Source organism: Cloeon dipterum, chromosome 3 (genome assembly GCF_949628265.1).
Source record: "Cloeon dipterum chromosome 3, ieCloDipt1.1, whole genome shotgun sequence".
Classification (NCBI taxonomy): Eukaryota; Metazoa; Arthropoda; class Insecta; order Ephemeroptera; family Baetidae; genus Cloeon; species Cloeon dipterum.
In genome coordinates, this window is record NC_088788.1 from 17,637,867 (window position 1) to 17,659,626 (window position 21,760).

Consider the following 21,760-nt stretch of genomic DNA (forward strand, 5'->3'; position numbering starts at 1 on the left):
CCATGAGAGATCAGCACCAGTTTTAAATCGACAAATAGAATTTCCGGAATTTTCCAACAAAGCATCTGATTGGATATAATTCGATCGGTGCTGTCGAAGACCACGCCCCAATCTACTGCTGCTGCCTGCACAACATTGCACTAAGCAGCAACGCACAGAGGGAAAAAAGGAAATTCCGAGTTTTGCAGAATTTAAAAAGTTTTCATTGTTCCCATTCCGAACTTCAAAATGATTAGTTGATTTTTTTAATTTTCAGTTCTAAAAGTGGTGAGTTAAATTATAAATTAGGTCTATGGTAAATGCTCAAGTGTATGGTACAGTTAGTTATACATATACAGTTTCTGCCGGGTTACACATCTCGCCAGTTCTTATGAGAATCCAATGTTAAAGTAGGGGTGGCGAAAACTATGACTTTTACATACACACACACATATATATATTATATAATACGTATAACAAATTCGTTTGACATTACCATTGCAGGATCATGTCGGCGACAGCAAAGTTGACTTTAGCCCTGTCTATTGCTGTGACTGGAGGCACCATGTTTTACGTGCACTACAAGCAAAGCTACGATAGGGACAAGCTGCACGAGGGCGTCCTGCGAGACATTGAACGGCAGCAGAGGAGGAAAGTGGAAAATTTGTACACACTGCAGAAGCAAATCGATTTGACCAAAGAACTTCGCAAAGTGGCGAGTGAAACTGAGTGACATGTATTAGGTATCTAATGTAGATTTTAAATATGACAAAACATGCTAGAGGAATATGTATTTATTGATTTGTGTTGTTGAATAAAATCAAGATTTTATTACTCAATTAGGTTTTATTGACTTATGCTTAATTTTTATTAAAAAAGGAGTAGATAAATATACAAAAAATCAGTGGTCGCGCATCACCTTAAACCTGTATCTGACGCCGCTGTTGAATCCCTCTCTGTTCCTCGCGAGCTCAATGGCCAGAAACTGTATTCTAGCAACAAGGGTGCTGTTCTCCTCAGAGTATTCATCCTCGCAGTCTAGCCTCAACAGAGTGCCAAAGCTGAAGTCTTCAAACCACTTGAATTTTTCACAGAAGTTCCTCCACACCTACAGTGCCCATAAATAAAAAATGAAATACCGAAAATTAAATTATTCATAGCTCAGCCCACACCTGTTTCGCATAGCTGTTCTTCAACACTTCGTCAGTCAAATGCTGCACCTGTAGGTCCGGGAAGTCCTCTCTAAACACCTTGTATATGAGATCATCGTAAGGTGTCAAACGCAGAAATTTGGCGTCCACTGAGCACAGGAGCTGTAAAACCAACGATATGACCCTCACGCAAATTTGACACCAATTTATACCGTACATTGAAGTAGATTTCGGCGTGCTCGTACGCCTTCACTGCCCACATCGTTTCGACTGAAGACTGAAAATTGTTTAATTTAAAAATGATTAATAAAATAGACACTTCAGGGAAAGTTCCATACGTCATTTCCAAACTCTTCGGCAGGTCGGGACAACAAAGCAGCGCCGGACATCAGGCCATCCGCACCCTTAGGTAAAATCAACCATATTATATCAAATAAGCAGAGCATTTTTGACAACAAAATAGGTTAATTTCAAACTCACCACACCACCTCCCACGTTCATATTTAGATATTCAGATCGATTTCCAAGAGTGTGTCAGCAAAAAAAACTCGAGAGGAAATACTTAATTGCTTCACTGTAAAAATTCTGAAAAAAACTATCTATAATTTCAGTTCAGTAACCAAAAATGAAGAAGCACAACATCAACCATGTGGTTTAGTTCATGTGTGTGCGTATGACCGTGAAAACAAAGGGGCGTGGCAGGTTTGGCAGACAAACAAACAACCGGTTCCAATGTAGAAAAACTGTCTCCACGTTGATTCTGTGAGCAATGAGTCTCGGTTTCTTAGAAATGGAAATCTTTTTGTAAATTAAAAAACCTTTTACCTGTTGGCTCTGGTCGCCACTCCCACTTCCAGTGATCCCGCAGCCCACAGTCTCTCCTCGTTTGCATTGGAATCGAAATCACTCTTGCGGTCGGCTCGCCTCTTGTTAATTTCTAGGACTTGAATCTCGCAAAAGACTGTCGACATGTCTGCACTTGGAAGAGTTTTGATCTACGGTGGTAGGGGTGCCCTGGGTGCATCCTGCGTTGCCCATTTCAAGGCCAACAACTGGGTAAAATTTTAATTAGATATACATGAAATTATTTAAAAAATACCGGCCTTCAAATTTCCACTGTCCACATCTTCACGCTCACAAACATTTTTCTGAGTTGATTATTTATTGTGAATCAATATTACCATTGACACTAAGAGTTTTCTTTTTCAAGTTAAATGGTTTTTTTAATGAAACAAATAAATTTGTAAAAAGGCAACTTTGTAATGTTATTTTATTAAAATCTATTTCTATGATTTTGATTGGGGGTTTCATTTATAATAGCTTTTTGTTGGAAAAGTATAAAACGCCCATTGAGAAATAATGTAGCACAGTTTGATCGAACATTAAAAAAGTAATGATTTATTTCGAAATCGTGTTCCGGTCTGCTCATTATTGGCCTGAGGGTTATCGCTCTCGTTTTCCCTTTCACCTCAAGCCAGCGCCGCTCAAGCAAAAAGAGCCGGACTATATCTTTGATATAGTGACGGCAGTGACGCAAGAGAGAGTGGGAACAAAAAGCATCCAACCAAATCGAATAATCTTGTCAAAAAATAAAATTTAATGTAGTAATTTTTCGGTGATAATATTTAAAAAGCTAAAAACAACTATTTTTCAGTGGGTTGGCTCAATTGACTTAGCCAACAACGATGAGGCAGACGCCAATATTCTGGTGAAGCCGGCTGATGCCTGGGCCGATCAGGAGAACTCTGTCGTGAAGGCGGTTGAAGAGCTGCTGGGCAGCAACAAGTTGGACGCGGTCATCTGCGTGGCCGGTGGATGGGCTGGTGGCAATGCCTCTTCAGGAGACCTCGTCAAGAATGCAGATCTCATGTGGAGGCAGAGCGTCTGGAGCTCGGTCATCGCCGCCACCGTCGCCGCCAAATTCCTCAAGGATGGCGGCCTGCTCTCACTGCCCGGCGCCAAACCGGCCCTCGGACCCACACCAGGTCTATTTTAATTGATTTTAATTTTAAATTTCAAAGTCAAACCGCTTCTTAAAATCTTAAATCAAGCAAAACTGCAGTAAAAACAATTTTGTCTTGTGAGGTGGTGAAAACTAAAAACCAAAGATTTCCTGGAGATTTATTTATCTGACTAAACAATCAAAATCGATAAAACATTCCTTGATTAAATATTATTACAATAGAGCCTCAAGGTTAAATAATGTGTATGTAGTGCATTTTAATTTTGTTACAATGTTTAACCATCTTTGTATCTCTCACGATTTTTCTCTTCACTTGTTGATTAATTTTACTCAAATATTTAGTCCCAATCAATAGTAGAAGTTAGTTGCTATTTGGACGAAAAATTTATAATTTAAGATAAGGAGTGATTCCAGACAAGAGCAAGATTTTTTTAAGCCAAAACTGCAAGGTTAATTTAAATGCTTGTTTATTTTTCAATTTTCACGCAATAATTGGGTTAAAAAGTATAATACTAATTAAAAAACTGTGTCCTTCAGACTTTCAAGGTGTGACTTGGAATTATTTATCCCCTCTCCTCTCAAATATGACATTATTTAAATAGTTTTTTTTGTCACAGGCATGATTGGCTATGGAATGGCAAAAGCAGCGGTGCACCAGCTGACCAAGTCGCTGGCCGGCGAAAAGAGTGGAATGCCAGACAACTCACTGGTGGTTGCCACCCTGCCTGTCACCCTCGACACCCCAATGAACCGCAAGTGGATGCCAAAGGCCGACACTACTACCTGGACACCACTTGAATTCATTGCTGAGTGAGTATTAGTCTTATTTGTAAATTTAAATAGCAAGGGAGGTAAAGAAGACTGTAATATCAAGTTTTATGGGATGTCAAGCATCGTGGAACTACTATCAAATTAATCATTAAATTAATTGAAAATTTAGAAAATTATTTCTATGAAAAAATTAAACATGATGTGATTCTCTTCCAAACGCTTTATTTGTTTCTTTCTTTTTAGCTTGTAAATATCTACATTAATCAAAATATTAAATAATTTTGAACTTAAAAATACTATATTTTTGATATTTTCACGGGTGGGTGGTGTTTTATAAACAAAACTTTCATTTGTACATAAAAGTTTATTTTGTCATCAAGATAATTTCAATATAACTGGTGGATGGATCACTTTTTTTTCCGCTTGCACAAAATCATTTTAACTACCCACATCTGAAAAATGAATTGTGTTGCAGAATGTTCTTCAAGTGGTGCAAAGGCGAGGAGCGCCCTCCTAACGGTAGCCTCGTTACCCTGGTGACCAAGAATTCGACCACAGAACTGCACTTTGACTGATTTCGAAGAGGACCAATCACCGTTTGAACGATCATGCCCACGATGAGTGAATGACTGCATTCCATGACAATATTTTCATCTCAACCCTTCATTTTATGTAGTCCTTGCTGGTTTTGTTGCAATATTAAATTAAAAGATTAATTTTAGTTTTGCATTTAATTAAACAGCCACTTTATTTAATAAAATGTACCAAAGGAGTTGATTAGTTTTAGTCTCATACTTTGCACGGTATTTACACGTCGCCCGCTTCTTTGCACGGAACTATTGTCACCGAACTGAAGAGATCAAATCACAAACTTTCTTTATGGAGTCAGTCATCTTTCTTTTTCTTCTGCCACACGACCAGCATTTGTCTCGGCGGGTGGCGCTTACTGGGTCAAAAGTCAATGGTGCTCGTCTTGTACTGCAGCTTGATGGGCTGCTCCTTGAATCTCCACCTCGTTAGAAAGACGAACTTGAGCGTGTGGTCCTTGCCCAGAAGTTCGTCATTGCAGAAAATGTCAATCTGAAAGGGTTGCTTCATTTAAGTTGACAATTTGGTCATGTTGCTTAATATTTAATTCAGATCAAAATTGTTGGCCATAACAAACATTCTATAAAATAACTTGTTTATGGTACCCTATAACAAATAATAATATAAGATCCATAATATGTTAGGAATTTATTGGTTCAAAATGTAACTAAAAGAATTTTAAACATGATCTAAAAATTTAGGTTTTGAGAAAAAAATCATTGCACCAGAAAAAATAATTCATCATATTTTACAATTTTGAAGTGAGTGATTGATCGTTCTACTTTTCATACTCATTTTATGCTAAAATGAAAATCGGGGGCACAGTGAAAAAATTATGATATTAGAACGAGAATGAACGGAAACTGGAATTGACGTTAGATCGCGCTGAATCATACCAGCCGCGCAAGCCAGCAAATTTTGGGTCACGTGGTCAACCACCGTGAATATGGTTAAAATTACGCCAACCACGCCAGCCGCCGATTTGAATGTCGAAAAATCGAAGTTACAAATAAAGATTTAAAAATTTGATAGCCTCACCAGCAAAAATGCTCAGCCACCACCAGGTAAAATTTGGCTGAAGCATGTTCAGCCAGTTGCCGCATTAAATTACGGGGCTGTGACCTCCAATAAATATCAAATTTTTAAACAATTTCAATCGAAACCCTTCAAGGGATTGTTTTCTTTATCTAGCTAACATAGCAAAATCTAAAGGGTGGCGCTATTAGCACCTATATTAATTGAGGCACCTAATTTAGAGCATAAAGGGCTAAAGATCTCGGCAGACCAATCCAATTTTGTCAATTTTCATAAAAATAGAGAAATAACTGTTGAAAAATTTCTTCAGTATAATACACTGTTGAATTAGGTGCTATTATAAGGGCAGCAGGGTTTCTTCGCCGAAACCGAATCAAATTTAGGTGGGAATAATTAGATCAAAATTTAAAAAAAATGTAAAAATGATGACATCGCAATCTTGTTTATGGAAAATTCGAACAATCCAATTGTCAATGAAGTAGATATTAGAATATATTAAAAAACTTAATCTCATAATCTCAACAAACATAGAAAAACCTTGATAAATTTAAGATAATTACCTCCTTGTACTTGTCAGGCACGAGTAGCTTGGAAGCAACAAACTTCTTGAGGTGGCTGATGGTGGCAGAGGAAGAGCACCTGATGAAGCGGCGGCTCAGATTCTTCAGACTGCTGGTCATGCACTCAAGCTGCAGATTGACCTGGTCGTCCTGCCTGTGGTAGTCAGCAGCCGCGTGCTGGTCCACCTCGGCCTTGGTGGTGGCTGTGTCGTGCTCCGCGCCAGCCACAGGCACGTCCTTGGGGCAGGGCAGCCCCTTGGAAGCGTAGAACGAGCGCTCACGCTCCATCTCATTGTCCTGCAGGCGCGGGACTAGCTTGTACACGATGTCCTGCATGGTGCGGTCGAAGCTGATGTACTGCAGCGGGTGCGACTGGTGGATCACGATTTGGCAGCTGGGACATGTGTTGTTCTCCTCCAGGTGCTTCACTAGACAGCTCTTGCAGACTGATAGAGACGTTTTTAAATTCAAATATGATCTTAAGACAAATTCAATCTGACTTACAGGTGTGCAGGCACTCGGTGACCGTGGTTGCGTCGATCAGATAGCCCCTGCAGATTTTGCAGGTGATGTGGCTGTTCAGCGTTTTTAGTTTAATTTTGCGCTCCATGTTCGGCTGGAATTAAAAGGAGAAACTTAGGAAAAAGGGGATGGAAAATGTTTTGAAATCTCTAGTACATAAACTGTGCAACATGCAACTGAATGAGGTTTCGACATCGACAGTAACAAAAACAAAACAATGGAGGAGCTCGATGGGCACAATCGAGCCACGCATTTAGGTTTAGGCCCCGATTTTCACGCTCAACTTGCCCAAAAAGTTACGAGCAAGCGACACACATGAATAACACAGTTACATACCATTTGGACAAAATGATTTAAAATTTAAGAGGCCAGCTATTCGTCATCACAGGCGTCCGATCCGGCGTTCATGGCTGCCGTAAGACCTTTGCTTGAAGTTTAGCACCGTCCTTAGTTTGGATCCGTTCCACCTGGAAGCGCTGCATTCGCCGTACGTCGTAGTGAAATCATACACAAGGGGGTCAAGGATGAGTGAGACTCATTCGAACAATGCAAAATGGCGCATAATTTTAAAAAGTTAAGCCAGAAACATTATAGTATTGCCTTTTCTCATTTATACTCAATATTTTTTTAGCTTAATGTTCAATAAAGAACAAAAATGCATACTTCAATGATTTTTATCTAAGTTCCAGCATTTTAAAACCTAAAACGATGCAATCATGTTAAAGAATTCAAATATTGGCGCTCTTGAAGCCTGTTTTGCTCGCAGCTCGCGTACGTGCAAGCTGATTGAGAACTGATTGAGAAATCCCACAGTCAAACATGGCCGCGGCTGGAGTGGCAGATCGTACGACTTGTTGCAGTTTCAGCTCGTAGTTTTGGCCTGTAATGCATTTTGCGCCCGGCTGGAGGCATGGGAGGCTGTCTAGGAAGGAATAGGGAGCGCGAGCGGAATGCGTCCGCCTCGTCAGAGAGCGTGAGCCGCGCCAACTCGGGTACGCATACGCGTCATGCCTTGAAATCGTGTCGCCCTTGAACGCCTTGTTTGTCTTTTGCAGGGGCGAGTGGCACTCGCAAGAACCACCCTCTGTGCCACGAGGTGATCAGGTGGAAGTCGGACATCCCGCTGACGGACGGCCAGCTGCGCAGCAAGCGCGACGAGTTCTGGGACACGGCGCCCGCCTTCGACGGCCGCAAGGAGATCTGGGACGCACTGCGGGCGGCGGCCACGGCCTACGAGGCCTGTGACTTCCAGCTTGCCCAGGCTATCCTCGATGGCGCCAACGTGTCCGTGCCGAATGGTGAAACCGAATCTGGGTTCTCGTCCTTTCTTGACATTAATTTTTCTGTTATTTGTTCTTGACAGGCTTCCTTACTGAGTGCTACGATGAGCTGGGCAGTAGGTATCAGGTGCCCGTCTACTGCCTCTCCTATCCCATCAACATCGTCAAGGATTTTAATGGCAGGGAATCGCCCGACTCCTCAGGTTGGTCTTTTTGTAAAATTCAATTTTTTAAAAATTAATTTTGAGTTTTGGTCAATCCAGAAAACGCTGGCGACGGCGATGGAAGCGAGCTTGTCCTCAAGCTGCGTCTATCCTCAACTTGCTGCGATGTCAAACTTCCCGTCCTCTCCTCTGACACCATATTTGCCTGCAAAAGGAAGCTCAAGGTAATTTAAATATAGATAATATTATTATATCAAATCCTTCAATATGGCACGATTTTATTTCTTATATTTTATTATAAACATCACTATTTTTAAACGGTATATTAATTTGTAAACAAAAAGGTTCTGGAAACAGTCATAATTTACTTATTAACCATTTGACTTAGAAGCTGAGACATTTTTAAGCTCAAAATGCCACAATGGAGATTAAACCAAGCATTGCTGAGTATGCTATTAAATTTAGCCTATTGTGGCAGTTCCAAATTACGCCCAATCACAATTTTATGATTTTTTTGTGCTTTCATAATAATTAAATCGGAATTGAAAGCAATGTCTGAACGAAATAGCTACTCAAATATTTGGTATTTTTAAGAATGAAATTTATTGTATGCTAAAGGCGTGCCACACAACATAACAATAACAAAAATGACGCAGCTATCCATCAAATTGTTGCTGCTTCCCTTATGTTCATGTGATATTTGTCGCATTATTTACCACAAACTTACAAATTATGTTATTTATTTGATTCACAGTGGAAAGAAACGTTCAAACAATACAAAGAATGATAACCGCAATATGCGTTTATCTGGTAAACACATGCCTATTGGTTTAAAGAGCACCGCTTCAGTTTCCAAAACGTCATTGTCTCTGTATCGTAAAATTCTCCTCAAATATCTGTATCAATGTCGTGTTAACTTAAATCAATTTTCTTGAATTATTCCTTGATCTCAGATTCTGGTAGCGGATAACGAATCACAAATTTTTACTAGCAGTTCCTGGGCTCTTAAGTAGTCAATAAAACAAAGCGTATTTTTGTCAAGAACAAGAATAACAATAGAGAACACAGGACAGCCAGCCCACGTTGAATTATTTTATCCCGGTGTTTCTTCAAATTAATCCATTTTCTTTTCTGTTATTATTTTGAGCTCTGTTCTACAGTCGACAAGTCTGGACCTAAATTTAAATACTGGCATTTTCCTACGTTTAATTTGTATCTTTGAACACATTCAAAACCAACTAAATCACCTAAAAGTGAAATTTAAACTAGCAATAACACTTGACCAAAATTTGGAATAATTTTTCCATGCTACGATCAACTGTCGCTCGCATTGCGTCGGCAAACAGCGTTAATTCATTTTCCTCGCCGATCGTTAGTTTTTACTAGTTGAAAATTGAAAATATATAGAAAATTCCGCTCTGGCATACAATTTAAAATTATTATTTTCAGCTAGTGTCCAAATGTGCTGACCTCTCTTCAATTTGAATGCTTTCATCCACTGCTCTCTTCCATTTTTTACTCTTACAAAGAAACTCGAACGATTTGATGGTTTAGTTTGTGTTGAAACCGGTTAAGTTGTGTAGTATCAAACAAGCTAAGAAATATCAACAAAAGAAACATTAAAACTCAACGGAGATAATGATCAATGCAACTCCTAAGCTCTTTTAACATGCTTGGAAGTGAATCAAAATCGAATTGTGAAGCCTTTTTTTATTCTGTCGTAGGTATAATATATTACAATAATTGTTGCTATTTATCGCATGGCAAAAATATTGCTGCATAGGAAATTATTCAACCAAACAATTTCCCTTGCATCGTTATAGTGCATAAAAAATAGTCTTGTGTCGCAAGGAGAGTAATTTCATCCACAAGCCATAAGCAGTGATGGCGTTATATATATGAGTTGACTTAAGAAAAACTTTTTCTTTTCTCGTTGAGATACATTAAATTTTTAACAATTCAGCTCACTTATAACCAGGGTTTGCCAATTATGCAATGCGCAAAAATGCACCACTGGTTTTTTGCGCAAAAAACCGACAGGAAAAACCCACCAGTTTTGGGTTTTTCCGCATTTTTCCGAATTTAACCAGAAAATAGTCAATTTTTGTTCCAAAAGAGTCTGAAATTTCAGAAAATTACGTTGAGAGTTAAAATTTTCAGTCTCTTGGTGGAACCGCAGTGGCTCTAATACTGATTTTGAAAAATCCATATTTTTATTCATCCATCATGAGAATTTTTTAATTTCCATAAGAATGCACGTGTTTCGGAAAAAGGCGCAAAATTGCAGAAAAACCCGCAAAAAACAGTTTTTTGCAATGCAGTGGGTTTTTCCGGAAAAATGCGGGTTTTTTCGAACCCTGCTTATAACTTATCACATTTTTTTTAATTTGATTTATTGTTTCCTAGTTCCTGATCAACGATAAAATATAATCAATCGTCCTGGTAGCAGAAAATTGCGCGACTTTCAACAACCAAATGCGAATTTCCTTGTTGCAAGAAAAGGACATCAATCTATTCGACTATGGAAATTTGGGTGTTTGTTGAGCGATGCGTCATTTTACCGCGACCAGGATATACATAATGCTAATTTCTTAAAAGACCTTCCTCTCAAAATAAGCTGTGACAGTGATCATTAAAAAAGGTACTGTGAGCTATTCAAACGAGTTTTACAACAAAAGTGGATTTAAATGTCGTTAAAAATATGCTAATTATTTTCCGCAAAATAAAAAAACAATATAGAATTTGATACATTACATACATTATAATTTCAGGCGCAAGAGGGGATTGAGGTGTCACGGCAGCGGTGGTACTTTGGCGGCAAGCTGCTGGGCGACAAGCTGCGCATCGACGAAGTCAAGATCCAGTCAGGCTACATCATTCAGGTGATCGTGAACCAAGAGGAATTGTGCCGAGTGGACAGCTAGCCAGTGCCATCTCCCCCCGTGCCCTAAATCAAACACACTGACTCTTAATCCGCTCTGTCTCCGCATTTCTTGCGTCCGCTCGCACGGAGAGACTAAAAGATGTCTCACTTGTGATACACAACCTCGAGAGCAGAGCTGTTTTGGTTTCCGATTAGCAAGGCCTATTTTGATGTGATATCAGAAGTAATGCGCGTGTAAATAATAAACGAATTATAATATTATTATATGAATGCATACCATACCTAAATAAACACACAGATATTCTTCCTTTTCCACCTCCAGTCGTACCTGATCACTTCGCACCCTTGGTTATTCAGGTATTTTACAAACAAACTCTTGATTTGAGAGAACCTAATACATATTTTGAGAGTTACCAGCAGCAGAAAGTACCTTCTGTTCTTGCTATTCGCTTGTATTGTTTGCCTCCCTGTTTGGTTGTGGTTTGGAAAAAATGTTGCGAGAATATGAGTGTTTTTACTGGCGATGAAAAGTGTGAGTCTTGGATTCGAGTTTACGCTCGACTAGCTCCTGCGGCAACGAATAATACAAGAGAATGTTTGTTTCTGATGTTTGTGACAAATTAAATAATTTTTCAAATAAGAACCATCCTGCTGTTTCTTTTCGCCTCCTCGCTCTCCTGTGAATACATTCGTCACGAAGATAGAGTCTCGCATTATTTTTGATTATGTTTTTTTGGGCTGTGAATATTTAAATTTATTTCCGCAGATTAACTATTTTTAAACCGTTTCTTGGTGCAAAGTAGACAGTTTTATTATGCAACAAATTAGCCAAATTTACTCCTATTTCGATAAAAATGGCAATTTCTCCTGATCCCGCCAAAGTTCCTCTTGAAGAAGAGATTTTATAGCCAGAAATTCTTCTCTGATTCTCCTGCTTTGGTGAATGTTTAGACCATACAACTTAAAAAGGGAATGGCTTTTGCAGAGTACAACTAATGATTCGTTTGCATTTTTTCACTTTCTAAGAAAAGTTGAGGCAAAAAATACCAAGGATAGGGAAATAGCGATAATAACGCACAGAGTGTTGACTATCAACATTATGCAGATTTATTGATCTATCTATGTTTATTTTTATACACGGACAAACATATTTTTCCAAGTACACACGTACTTCTTCTCCACACTTCTCATGTGCCTCTTCAATTGAAATAACACAAAATCGCACGACAAACAACAAACGACTATATGGATATTTACCGAGCATTTCCTGTCCGTAAAAAGCTAATCACTATTTTATTTTACATGTATATCAGTAGTCGCACGGTTCCTTTGATGGGGAAACAAATTGCTAGTTCACTTTTTGGTTTTCCGGGTTGAACGGTGGAAACTTTATCAGTTTATATAGTTGAAACATGTGAATATTTGAATTGAAAAAACCCTATAATATGCATGTGTAATAAAATTAAAATTCTTGAAAATCAAAATTCGTTAATTCTTAGCTTTATAGAAATGAACAAGAAACGATTAAAATATATTTAAATTAAAAACAGCTGGATGATAACTCACCTACAAAAATGAGATTTTTAAAAACTGGTCAAATGCAGAATATTGCAGTTAATAGCTACACTCATCAAATCGGTAAAAAGAATAGTAATTTCCAGAAAAAAAAACAGTGATCTCAGGGAGATCAACGAGTGGGAAATGCACTCAAATCTCGGTCATTTGGGCAGCGCAGAGGGGCGAGGGGAACAGACGGGCGTCGTGGGCGCTGGAACGCCCGTAGATGCGCTGCAGCGCCTGCAGACTGTTGCTGGAGACGGTGCGCTCGAGGATCTCGCCCCAGTACTTCTCGCTGATGCCCTCGGCGTCGCCCCCGCCGGCTCGCAGCGTTGCGCCCGCCACCGCCGGCACCTGCGCTAGGCTCGAGCAGCAGTGCGTCCGACGCGGCGTCGCCGCGGCGCTGCGCCGGCACAGCAGCTGCAATAACGTAACCACAAATTTCAGGAATGTTGTTTAAATTCAACAGAAAATTTAATTATATGAAAAATAAATATTTTAAAATTTAACGCACGTTGGAAACTTTTTCCGTGATTTCTCATTTTATAATTTTGGTCAAACATTGACACATTTTTCTCTGCTTTTAAATTGAAGCAAATCTAGAAGTCCAAATAAAATTACTTTTGCTTAATATATTTTTAGTTTATAAGTGACACCCATTAAAATAATCTTGTTACTTACAAAGCATTAAATAAAATCAAGAATATCAAAAATTCAAGAAAGAGTCGCTGCAGAATTAACGAATTTGGTCTAAATTGTGTATCTTTAATTTTTCATCTCGGTTTATTTAAAAAAAAAAATATTAAAGATTTCCAGTGGCCATTATTCATATTGTTAAAAATGGTATTTGGGACTAAACAGAAATTCTCGTGACTGCAATTAAAACGACAGCTCAAAGAGAACAACTAGAATGGCGGAGTTTTCTTTGATCTTTGCCTCGCGTTGTTAAATAGCTCCGGATTTTGTCCCGCGAGTCGTCTCATAATTATTATGGCTTTGGGCGTTTTCGCGTGTTGACACAGACCTTTGTTAGCAGCAGCTCCTTGCTAATGCGTCTGAAGTTTGTGTTGAGCAGCCAGTAGAGGAAGGGGTTCCAGAAGCTGTTGCTCAGGGCCACCCACGTGACCAGGAAGTCCATGAATGGTGGGACCTGCAACTCCAAACAATTCCAAAGTGAGTGTCTGTCTAATTTCACTTCGCAATCGACGGACGGACAGAGGACGCGAACAAGTTGTCTTATTAAAACGCCCTCTTCCTTTCTGTCTCGTCGTGGGGCGCTCGTGAAACGATAAAATAAAGAAGAGCAATCTGGCCGGAGACGATGGAAGGAGGAAAGAAAGTTGCGCAAACTTTGCCAATGAAAACGACCGAGTGCGAAACTTTTTCGATCGCCTCCACTGATTAAACCGAATTCAACTCCGCTAAAAAGCTGAATTTATACACGAAAAATGTCTATATTGTGTCGTGAATATTTTCCTAGGGAAGAGGAATTGAGAATTGCTCTAAATTTTTTATTGTTTCGAATTGAATAAATATTAATAAATAAAAAATGTCTTCAAATTGCATGATTCGAGTTCATTTGAAGGTCCCGTGACGATTAAATCAGATTAATTCCATACCCACCGCGCATTCACTTATTGCGTGTTAGCTTAATTCTTTAAAGCTAAAATGAAAAATCTAACTGTTTGAACTAAAAATATTTCCCTTGATTTTGCAAAAGTCTTGAAATGACTTCTAAAAATGAGAAGGAGACACACATTCCCATTATTTCCAGATAGAAAAATCCGATTATGGCAAATCAAATTTTGCTCTTTGCACGCGTCGGCCCTTTCCTTTGTCATTCGATCGCCCTGGTTTAAAACGCTTCCGCAGGAAAAAAACTTTTGCAGTTTGCCGCTCCTTTGCTCATCAACGTGTGTGTGTGTGTCTACTGGCTGTGCTGAAAAAATTCAATCTCGACCGACGGATCGATCGGATACGAAAGGATTTTATTTGCTGCAGCGCGTCTCACTTGAGCATGAGCTAATAATCCGCAGCTCTCCCGTCTCTCGCTCTCTTTTCTGCGGTAATAATGCGATTTGGACCTTTTGATCTTCCATTTCGCTCGCTCTCGCAGGTGCCGCTGCCGAATCCAGTTAGCTAGCCGCCGTCAAATCAAACGAAGAGTTCTCGCACGCACCTGCGAATGCGAACCCCCGACAAGGGAGAGAGGGTGGGGGTGGGAGTTGGAGTCACCTGCGCGGATATTAAATCAAATATTGCTATGTCACTGTAAAATAAGGAAATTGAATAAAACCACTCTGGCTCGCTATCTGAATTTGGTATTTTTGCTGATTGACTGATAAAGAGGAACACAATCCTTTAATTACATATAAAAATTACAATTGATTTAATACTGAATGTTTGATTAAATACCTATTTTTTCTGTTTCACAAAAATACAATATTTTATTTTATTATGTATTATCAGATTATTTTTAGTGTGAAGTGTTCAAACAAGCACCAAAAAACTGTAGGTTTATGTGTTAAATTGAAGCAAATTACAATAACCCGCAAGGGAAGTTTAGGTAAAGTAAAAAGACTATACTGGTATCATAATATATGTTAATATATTACCAGGGAAATAAATATTTAGATGAAATGAGTATTTTTCCAAGTGCTTAAATTATAAAAGATACAGAAAAAATTATTAATATATCATCACTGGCTTCTATTGCAATGTTATCACATCCCATTATATGCCTCATCAGCATCCCTGACGTCATGTTTTGATCAGCCAAAATTGCAATACAAACCAGTGCTGGATGAAATTTTTTATTTCATTTTCTCTAACCATATTTTTGACTATCTCAACACCAATTGAAACTCTTGATTTGACTTTGAGATATTTTCCTATTTTAAATGGTTAAAATTTTGTATTAATATATTTTACGGAAAAATATAATTTGTTGAAATAATGTCGGAAATGTCGTGACACGTGACATCCGTATTTTTTGCTCTGGTTTGAGCAGCTCATTAAATTTTGTAGTCATTATGAAAATCAATCATGCAATGCTTAAAAAAATGTCCTTAAGCGTTTGAAATTGGGATCAGAAAGAAAAACTTTGAAGCATAATTGTTTATTTTATTTTTAATTTCCTTCACCTTGAACCTTTTTTAAATCTCGAAGAAATGTAGCATCGCAATAAATCCTGCGACGAAGGAAAACATGATTCAAAGAAACGTTTATTGCTATATAGTGCGTCTCTGATTTTTCGACGCATTTAGCTTCACCGAGATTTGCTCTGCGGCGCCAAGGTTTGCATACTCGCTAGTGTGGAAAATGTACGAAAGCAAACAATTTGGCAAACATGCGGAATGATTCGTTTAAGGGATGAGGAAAAGAGTGTGTGTCAGTGCGCGTGGCTAAGTAAATAAAGTGACGCGAGGCGGAACATATTTACGGTGACGGGCGCGCTCGATTCTTTTCCGCCGCGCTTCAACTTAGCAGCGGAGAGGAGGGAAAAGCGGCGCCGATAAATCAGTCTTTACTCGAACACGCAATAAAAATGGAATTCAAATCGCATCTGCGGCGCGCGAAATGAAAGGAACTGACACCAGAGCAGGTGCGAAAATGACACACGCGAGAGGATCGTTCAGATTTTGACATGGTGACATTCGAACAGGATTCATTTCATTCAAAGTCGGGTCACTGGGAATTGAAATTGCATTTCATGGTGGAAGGAGCGATTGGGCACAATGGCCCAAATATTACGACTTGAACCTCGTCTACGAATTTGTTATAATCATGGCACCATTTTGTGCATTTGCGTGAGGTGAAATGCAAAAAATTTTGCATCATGCACAAGTGAAATCAAAAGAAGAGAACTGGTGACGACAGCAATAAAAATACTTTTGTGCTGGCTATTTGACAGATAAAGAATAAGAGATTGAACGATCACGTAGGGGATGCAGTTGAGGAGAAAATTCTGACTCAGCATAAAAATTCCCAGCATGCAAATTCCACTGCTTGTACATGTGTATGAAAACCTTGACGACTCAGCAATTTGCTTAGTTTCAATACAACGACTATACTTTCTATTTTTATTTTTACCATGACATTATGGACGTATTTCGAAGCTTCACTTTCAAACAGCTTAAATTAGCATAGCTTGACTATAAATTAAAAATAGTAAAACTAACAAAAATATTTTATGAATACAATCTGCTGGAAAGTATTTTGATCTATAATTCAATAATAATTAATGGTGGCTTTGATTAAATGGTTGAAAAACCCCGTAGTCCAATGCAAAAAAAAGCAATTTCCTGCTCTCTGGCCTCAATATCGCTATGAAAAATTACAACTTTCGGCTTAATGGATTGGGGACTGTGCACGCTACCTGAATCAAAGTGTATTTTTAAGAATTGGTTTAGGCACCTGCTTGATACGTAAGTGTTTTTTTCCTTAAGAACGTGGCACACAACGTGAACGCAAGTCAAACAAAAGATATATGCAATTATTAGCACACGACTACTGTTTGGCGGCACAGTCTCCATCACCAATTCAGGCGCTCGAAAAGTAACTAAAAATAATTATTATAATGCTGTTACGTGAGGCTAAGTAAACGATGTTGATGAGCCAAGCAAACTGGTTATATAAACCTTCTTTCGTCGAAACTCGTTTGAAAAATCAATCAAATCATGCTGAAAAGTAGGAGTAGAAGATTTGAATCACGAGAATTGAATAATAATTTTTTAATTATTTTCATCTATTTTATAAGATGAAAATTTGAAACTATAGTATAGAGGTAATGTTTAGATTAATAAACAAGTCCAATGCTCTGCGTGCACTTTGTATGTGAAAAATAGAGCAATATTTGGGCGTCGAGTGCGGGCTGATTTGCGATTCTCCTCGGATTTGGGAGGATTGCTTTCGGTAGTCCGACTCACTGCTTACTATGGTTTACAACTTTCCAACACGCGTGAATCATTGTCACGGGACGAATGTCTAGTTAGTAATTTTTATGTATAATAACGTAGTTTCCGGTAGTTTCTGACCTTGCTTCCTGTGCAGGCGGCCACGACCTCTTGGATGCTCCACGGGGTGACCATGACGATGAAGCTGAGCGACATGGCGGCCATGGTGCGTGAGGCTGCCGTGCTCAGCCGCCGCTCTTGCGCCACCAGCTGCAAACCAGACACCACAATTAGCCCTCACAATTACCAATGTCAGAGACAGGAAGGCGAGCACTAATGGGGCCCTTCCGCCGCTTTTTCTCCCTTCAGCGAAAGTAGCAGGCCAAAAAAGGGAGGAGGAAAAGATCGATGCTCATGGTAGAAGGAAAACTGGTCATCATAAAAGACAACGCAAATGATTGTGTATTTTTCCAGCAGTCTTAAAGTAGAGCTGTACAAAGTAATCGTGAAAAATCATTTTTACCTTTGCTCGAAATAGTCTCTAAAAATTGGGATGGAGTTAAAATTTCCCCTGTTGCCGTTTAAATTAGAGGGAAAATCGGTTCAACAATTTGCATGCCAATCAATCGACGAGCACTGGCTCTCTATCAAAAATAACGATTTATGTCGCGTGAAGGGAAATTTACTTTATAATTTGTTTGATAGACCACGACGAGGAGAACGATAGAAGGTGAAAAAATCATCGACAATTATCTTTTGGTGAAGTTCTGACAGTTCTGAAATTTTACTGGTATTATATGCTTGGTCCTGATTTTACCATGAGAACACACTGCAGATTTAAAACTGTTTATCAATTCCACGAACAATAGACCCAATAAGAACCGCTTGATATATAGCCAACAATGCAAAATGTTCTTACTTTATGGAAAGCTCTAAAAAAATATTAATTATTAGGAAAGATATGCTCTGTCCAGACTGTCCATGAATTAAATTTAATGACGTTGCATGAGCAATTCAATATAATTATATTAAATTTTGTAAATCAAAAGTATATTAAAATAACTCACTTTTTTAAATCTGACACAAATGTTTGCCAGGTTAGAAATATGCTAAATTTCTGTTCACTCGAGTGTTTTTACGCTTCGAAATAGGGTTTTGAATGTGGAAATCTGGATTTAAAATATTTTGCTTGAAACCTTTTGACATGGATATGTAAACACGTCGGTTCGTTTGCGAAATTGCGAGAGCCGGCGGGTGCTAATCCCGTTCCTCGTTTGTCAGTTTGTTTGTTCGTTTGTTTGACAACTGAAAACCGACTTGTGCTTTCGACCCGGCTTGTTACATGTTCCCTTTGAAATGCTTCCTCTCCGCATACAATCCATTTGTCCGGCGCGAGATGGGTCAAACAAAGCAGAAATTCATGCGACGCGAAGTTATAGAAGGTAGGCAAACGAGCAGAATTGAACAAAGAGCGGTGCCACTATTGAATCAAATATACATTTTTAAGAAGTCTATCCTAATCTCCACAATTAAATTTCAAATGGTTTAACATTAATCTTTAAGATATCCTTTGGACTGTGCATTTAAAAAACTACATAAAGATGAAAATGAATGAGAGGTAAATAAAATAAACTAAATTCAATCATGGCCATCCGTATTAACGGTTTTAAATCCGTAAATTTCAAACTGCTCATTTTCATTTTATCAGAAAATAATTTCTCAAATTAAATATTAGGCTGATGAAATAAAAGAAAGATCTAATTAAATAATAACTTCTCACTTTTTATTTTTAATTCATTTCCCAAACAGATAGAAACGGAATTTGCATTATTTACTGCTACCACAATAATTCTTGAAAAAAGAGAAGTTTTAAAAATTGCCAGTATTTAATATACTTGTATTAAATTATTTTAAGTTACATTTAGAAGCATACCTTTCGTTAAATGAAAACCATTTTAAATTACGTTTTTTGTGAACTCAAATGGTCTGTCTAAAGAAATAAGCAACAACACATAACTAAAATGTCTGGGATGTTTAACTGATCTTCAGATCGATATAGTATGTGTGGTGAGAGAAGGCCGCCAGTTCAAAGTTTGTTGTTTGACTTGGTCGGCTTAATTCGCGTCGACGTGATTCGAATCGCAACAAAGAGTCGCTTCTCGCGGAAAAGACAATTGCACGAGACATCCGGAGCTGTCAGACGCAGGGCTCTCGAGCCTAATTGCGTCCGATCCGTCCTCCGCGCGTGCCAAACGCCACTTTTCTTCCTCCATGATCTTCCTTCTGACCTCTCTAGCTCTCGCGTCACTTTTTTGCAATTTTTGTCTTGGAAGGCACATCTTACAATTATGAACAGAGCCAGTGTTGATATAAGAACCCGAGATTAGGAACTGGCAATGTTGATAGACATGAAAAAGGTCGAAATGCTTTACAGTGCAATTTCTCGAAAATAATTAAGAAAACCACTCTGAAATTTTCACATGTATATACATCATGGAAAAACTTTAAAGCGCACATTTTAAAAATTTTCCAAAATTCAGAGCTCATGCATTCCCAAATTTTAAATTGGAAACCAAAATAATTAACAATAGTGGTCTTTGACATGCTATTTCGATCAGGCTCAGTAAGAGGAATCCACTTTTTTTAAATTGAACCACGGGGAAGTGAGATAATAAGGTCACAAAGTTTTCCAAAATTGTCGCGTAAAACCAGTAAAATGAATATAATTCCAAAACATTTTTATAACGCAATCTACTAGAGCATAAACACCGATTTTCGTTGAGTTTGCTTTTACAAACCGACCAGTGGGACGCGCGTGAAAGAATCGCATTTTCTAGCGCTTTTGGTCGCTCCCTCGCAGGCCCGCATGGCCAACTTTGCACTTTGGCAGTGTTATGCTCGTTTGCAATTACAATATATGCGTGCCGACATACGGGCCTCTCAAAATCAAATCTGCGCCGCCAACGACAGATGCGAAAAAGCGTTCTAAACTATATTTCTCCCAACCCGAGTTCGAAAATCGGTTCGTCTCGATATCTCTGTTGGCAAAAGGACAAAAAGATTCATTCGGCAGCTGATGGTTCTTTTTCAATTCGATCGGATTTGAGGACAAAAGGGCCATTTTCTCTTTCCCGTCAGCCCACCTTAAGCCCTGCTATTGTCTCGCTTTTCGTGCTGAAAAAAGATCTGCCTCGTGAATGCACTATCCCTGAAGGCCTGTACTTATTGTTAGCCGCCTGGAGAGCATTCAAGTATCTGTACAACAGATTTAAAAACCTCTTGATTTGAAAATAATACTTTTTTTAATTTGGAAGAAAAAAATCTGCATTTTTATACGTTGTTTTCTCTCAATCTCTATTGCTTCAATGTAATTAAATAAAATAATGAAAAATCCGCTTGAGAAATTTTCCTGCGTTGAAATAATATCCAGACATTGTGTTTCCTCATTGCCAGGAGCATCAGTTTTATTTCTTGTTAATTACTCTCAAGTATGCTTTTATATTTTACTCTCACAGTCAGGAGTCTCAGGAGTGTAGACAGTTCCAGCGAAATTGTAAAAAGAAATCTAATTGTTAAAATCTATTATTTTCCTGCAAATTTTGACCAGTGTATTTTTTTGGTAACCTATTCACATTTCAAATTTTAACTTTCAAATACAGAGCTTCAGACGCAAAATAGAAATTATTTTTGGGCAGTTAACTGTCACTCCTGGCAGCGAGGAAATAAAATGTTTGGATTTTATTTCATCAAGTGATTTGAAAAAATTGTTCACCCCTTCATACATCACAACATCTCATGTTGTTAATTTGATGAAATCATAATACAAGTAAATTTTGTAGAATCGCCTTCGAATTTTAGTGGTGCATCATTAAAAGTTTCAAGACTCGCATCACTCTGGTTAAAGTTTGCATAAAGAAATATTTAAAAAAATATTTACAATTTCTTTGCAGCACGGGTGTGGCTCGTCAAACCTAAATTATTTTGTTTTCACGATATTTCGTGGATGGATAATTGGAAATGAAATAACGTTGTGTGTGTGTGTGACTGTGGGAAATAATTGGGAGGAATGGCTGGTCGCGCGACGAGATCGAATTAATGAGGACGGGAGAGAGCAGAGAGAAAAAAGGCTTTTTATAGGGCGTGTGTCGTTAGGCGCGATCACTTTGAGCTCCACTGCCTAAGCTCAATATGCCGTCGCCGCCCTACATATACACATCGCATTTTGCGAATATATATGTATGTATGAGGGCTTTCGCAGCGTAAATGCCAAAACCAATAATCAAAAGCCGATCATGGCTACCGCCAACAGCAAGTTTTGCATTTCACTTTCAAGACCCCCTGATTTGACGCCATTAATAATCATTAAAATTTATTGTCAGAAAACCAAAGAGTCTGTTTAAAAAAAAATGTA

At 38.5% G+C, this 21,760-nt stretch overlaps 6 protein-coding genes across 8 annotated transcripts in view; 3 read left to right on the plus strand and 3 right to left on the minus strand.

Moving 5' to 3' along the window:
* The first annotated feature begins 50 nt into the window (after positions 1 to 50).
* On the plus strand, positions 51 to 813 carry LOC135938500 (protein PET117 homolog, mitochondrial). Its single transcript, XM_065482162.1, has 2 exons — positions 51 to 267; positions 484 to 813. The coding sequence occupies exon 2, from the start codon at positions 488 to 490 to the stop codon at positions 710 to 712; it is 225 nt and encodes a 74-aa protein (XP_065338234.1). The 5' UTR covers positions 51 to 267; positions 484 to 487; the 3' UTR covers positions 713 to 813.
* LOC135938498 (protein PBDC1) lies at positions 806 to 1,806 on the minus strand. The gene is made up of 5 exons (XM_065482159.1): positions 1,611 to 1,806; positions 1,469 to 1,534; positions 1,348 to 1,407; positions 1,152 to 1,292; positions 806 to 1,087 (listed from the first exon to the last, which is right to left on the minus strand). Exons 1-5 carry the CDS (start codon positions 1,629 to 1,631, stop codon positions 881 to 883), a joined length of 495 nt encoding a protein of 164 aa, XP_065338231.1. The 5' UTR covers positions 1,632 to 1,806; the 3' UTR covers positions 806 to 880.
* Positions 1,807 to 1,978: 172 nt separating this feature from the next.
* On the plus strand, positions 1,979 to 4,585 carry Dhpr (dihydropteridine reductase). Its single transcript, XM_065482156.1, has 4 exons — positions 1,979 to 2,186; positions 2,785 to 3,115; positions 3,711 to 3,903; positions 4,340 to 4,585. Exons 1-4 carry the CDS (start codon positions 2,100 to 2,102, stop codon positions 4,437 to 4,439), a joined length of 711 nt encoding a protein of 236 aa, XP_065338228.1. The 5' UTR covers positions 1,979 to 2,099; the 3' UTR covers positions 4,440 to 4,585.
* Positions 4,581 to 7,143, minus strand: l(3)73Ah (lethal (3) 73Ah). Of its 2 annotated transcripts, none has more exons than XM_065482157.1 (4): positions 6,906 to 7,143; positions 6,552 to 6,663; positions 6,048 to 6,493; positions 4,581 to 4,956 (listed from the first exon to the last, which is right to left on the minus strand). In XM_065482157.1, the coding sequence occupies exons 1-4, from the start codon at positions 6,906 to 6,908 to the stop codon at positions 4,816 to 4,818; spliced, it is 702 nt and encodes a 233-aa protein (XP_065338229.1). In that variant the 5' UTR covers positions 6,909 to 7,143; the 3' UTR covers positions 4,581 to 4,815. The 2 variants fall into 2 exon arrangements, with proteins under 2 accessions (XP_065338229.1, XP_065338230.1); XM_065482158.1 differs by having other exon boundaries at positions 4,581 to 4,944; positions 6,906 to 7,142.
* Positions 7,144 to 7,368: 225 nt separating this feature from the next.
* LOC135938495 (ubiquitin domain-containing protein 1) lies at positions 7,369 to 11,540 on the plus strand. The gene is made up of 5 exons (XM_065482155.1): positions 7,369 to 7,561; positions 7,625 to 7,867; positions 7,933 to 8,052; positions 8,113 to 8,237; positions 10,785 to 11,540. Exons 1-5 carry the CDS (start codon positions 7,480 to 7,482, stop codon positions 10,935 to 10,937), a joined length of 723 nt encoding a protein of 240 aa, XP_065338227.1. The 5' UTR covers positions 7,369 to 7,479; the 3' UTR covers positions 10,938 to 11,540.
* A 452-nt stretch (positions 11,541 to 11,992) lies between these two features.
* The window catches only part of LOC135939717 (trace amine-associated receptor 1-like), a 35,689-nt gene continuing 25,921 nt past the window's right edge, over positions 11,993 to 21,760 (minus strand). For both annotated transcript variants that reach the window (XM_065484230.1, XM_065484229.1), the window contains exons 6-8: positions 17,491 to 17,619; positions 13,479 to 13,604; positions 11,993 to 12,874 (exon numbers count right to left, since the gene is read on the minus strand). In XM_065484230.1, coding sequence (XP_065340302.1) covers positions 12,605 to 12,874; positions 13,479 to 13,604; positions 17,491 to 17,619 — 525 coding nt within the window. In that variant the 3' untranslated portion in view covers positions 11,993 to 12,604. The remainder of the gene's footprint in view (positions 12,875 to 13,478; positions 13,605 to 17,490; positions 17,620 to 21,760) is intronic.

Excerpts from the sequence above, each read along its gene's own strand:
- LOC135938500 (XM_065482162.1), top strand. The coding sequence starts at position 488 with ATGTCGGCGACAGCAAAGTTGACTTTAGCCCTGTCTATTGCTGTGACT.
- LOC135938498 (XM_065482159.1), bottom strand. The coding sequence starts at position 1,631 with ATGAACGTGGGAGGTGGTGTG. Across the intron at positions 1,535-1,610 it reads TGAACGTGGGAGGTGGTGTG|GGTGCGGATGGCCTGATGTC; the intron begins GTGAGTTTGAAA and ends ATTTTACCTAAG. Across the intron at positions 1,088-1,151 it reads AGAACAGCTATGCGAAACAG|GTGTGGAGGAACTTCTGTGA; the intron begins GTGTGGGCTGAG and ends TGGGCACTGTAG.
- Dhpr (XM_065482156.1), top strand. The coding sequence starts at position 2,100 with ATGTCTGCACTTGGAAGAGTTTTGATCTACGGTGGTAGGGGTGCCCTG. Across the intron at positions 2,187-2,784 it reads ATTTCAAGGCCAACAACTGG|TGGGTTGGCTCAATTGACTT; the intron begins GTAAAATTTTAA and ends ACTATTTTTCAG. Across the intron at positions 3,904-4,339 it reads CCACTTGAATTCATTGCTGA|AATGTTCTTCAAGTGGTGCA; the intron begins GTGAGTATTAGT and ends ATTGTGTTGCAG.
- LOC135938495 (XM_065482155.1), top strand. The coding sequence starts at position 7,480 with ATGGGAGGCTGTCTAGGAAGGAATAGGGAGCGCGAGCGGAATGCGTCC. Across the intron at positions 7,868-7,932 it reads CAACGTGTCCGTGCCGAATG|GCTTCCTTACTGAGTGCTAC; the intron begins GTGAAACCGAAT and ends TGTTCTTGACAG. Across the intron at positions 8,053-8,112 it reads GGAATCGCCCGACTCCTCAG|AAAACGCTGGCGACGGCGAT; the intron begins GTTGGTCTTTTT and ends TGGTCAATCCAG.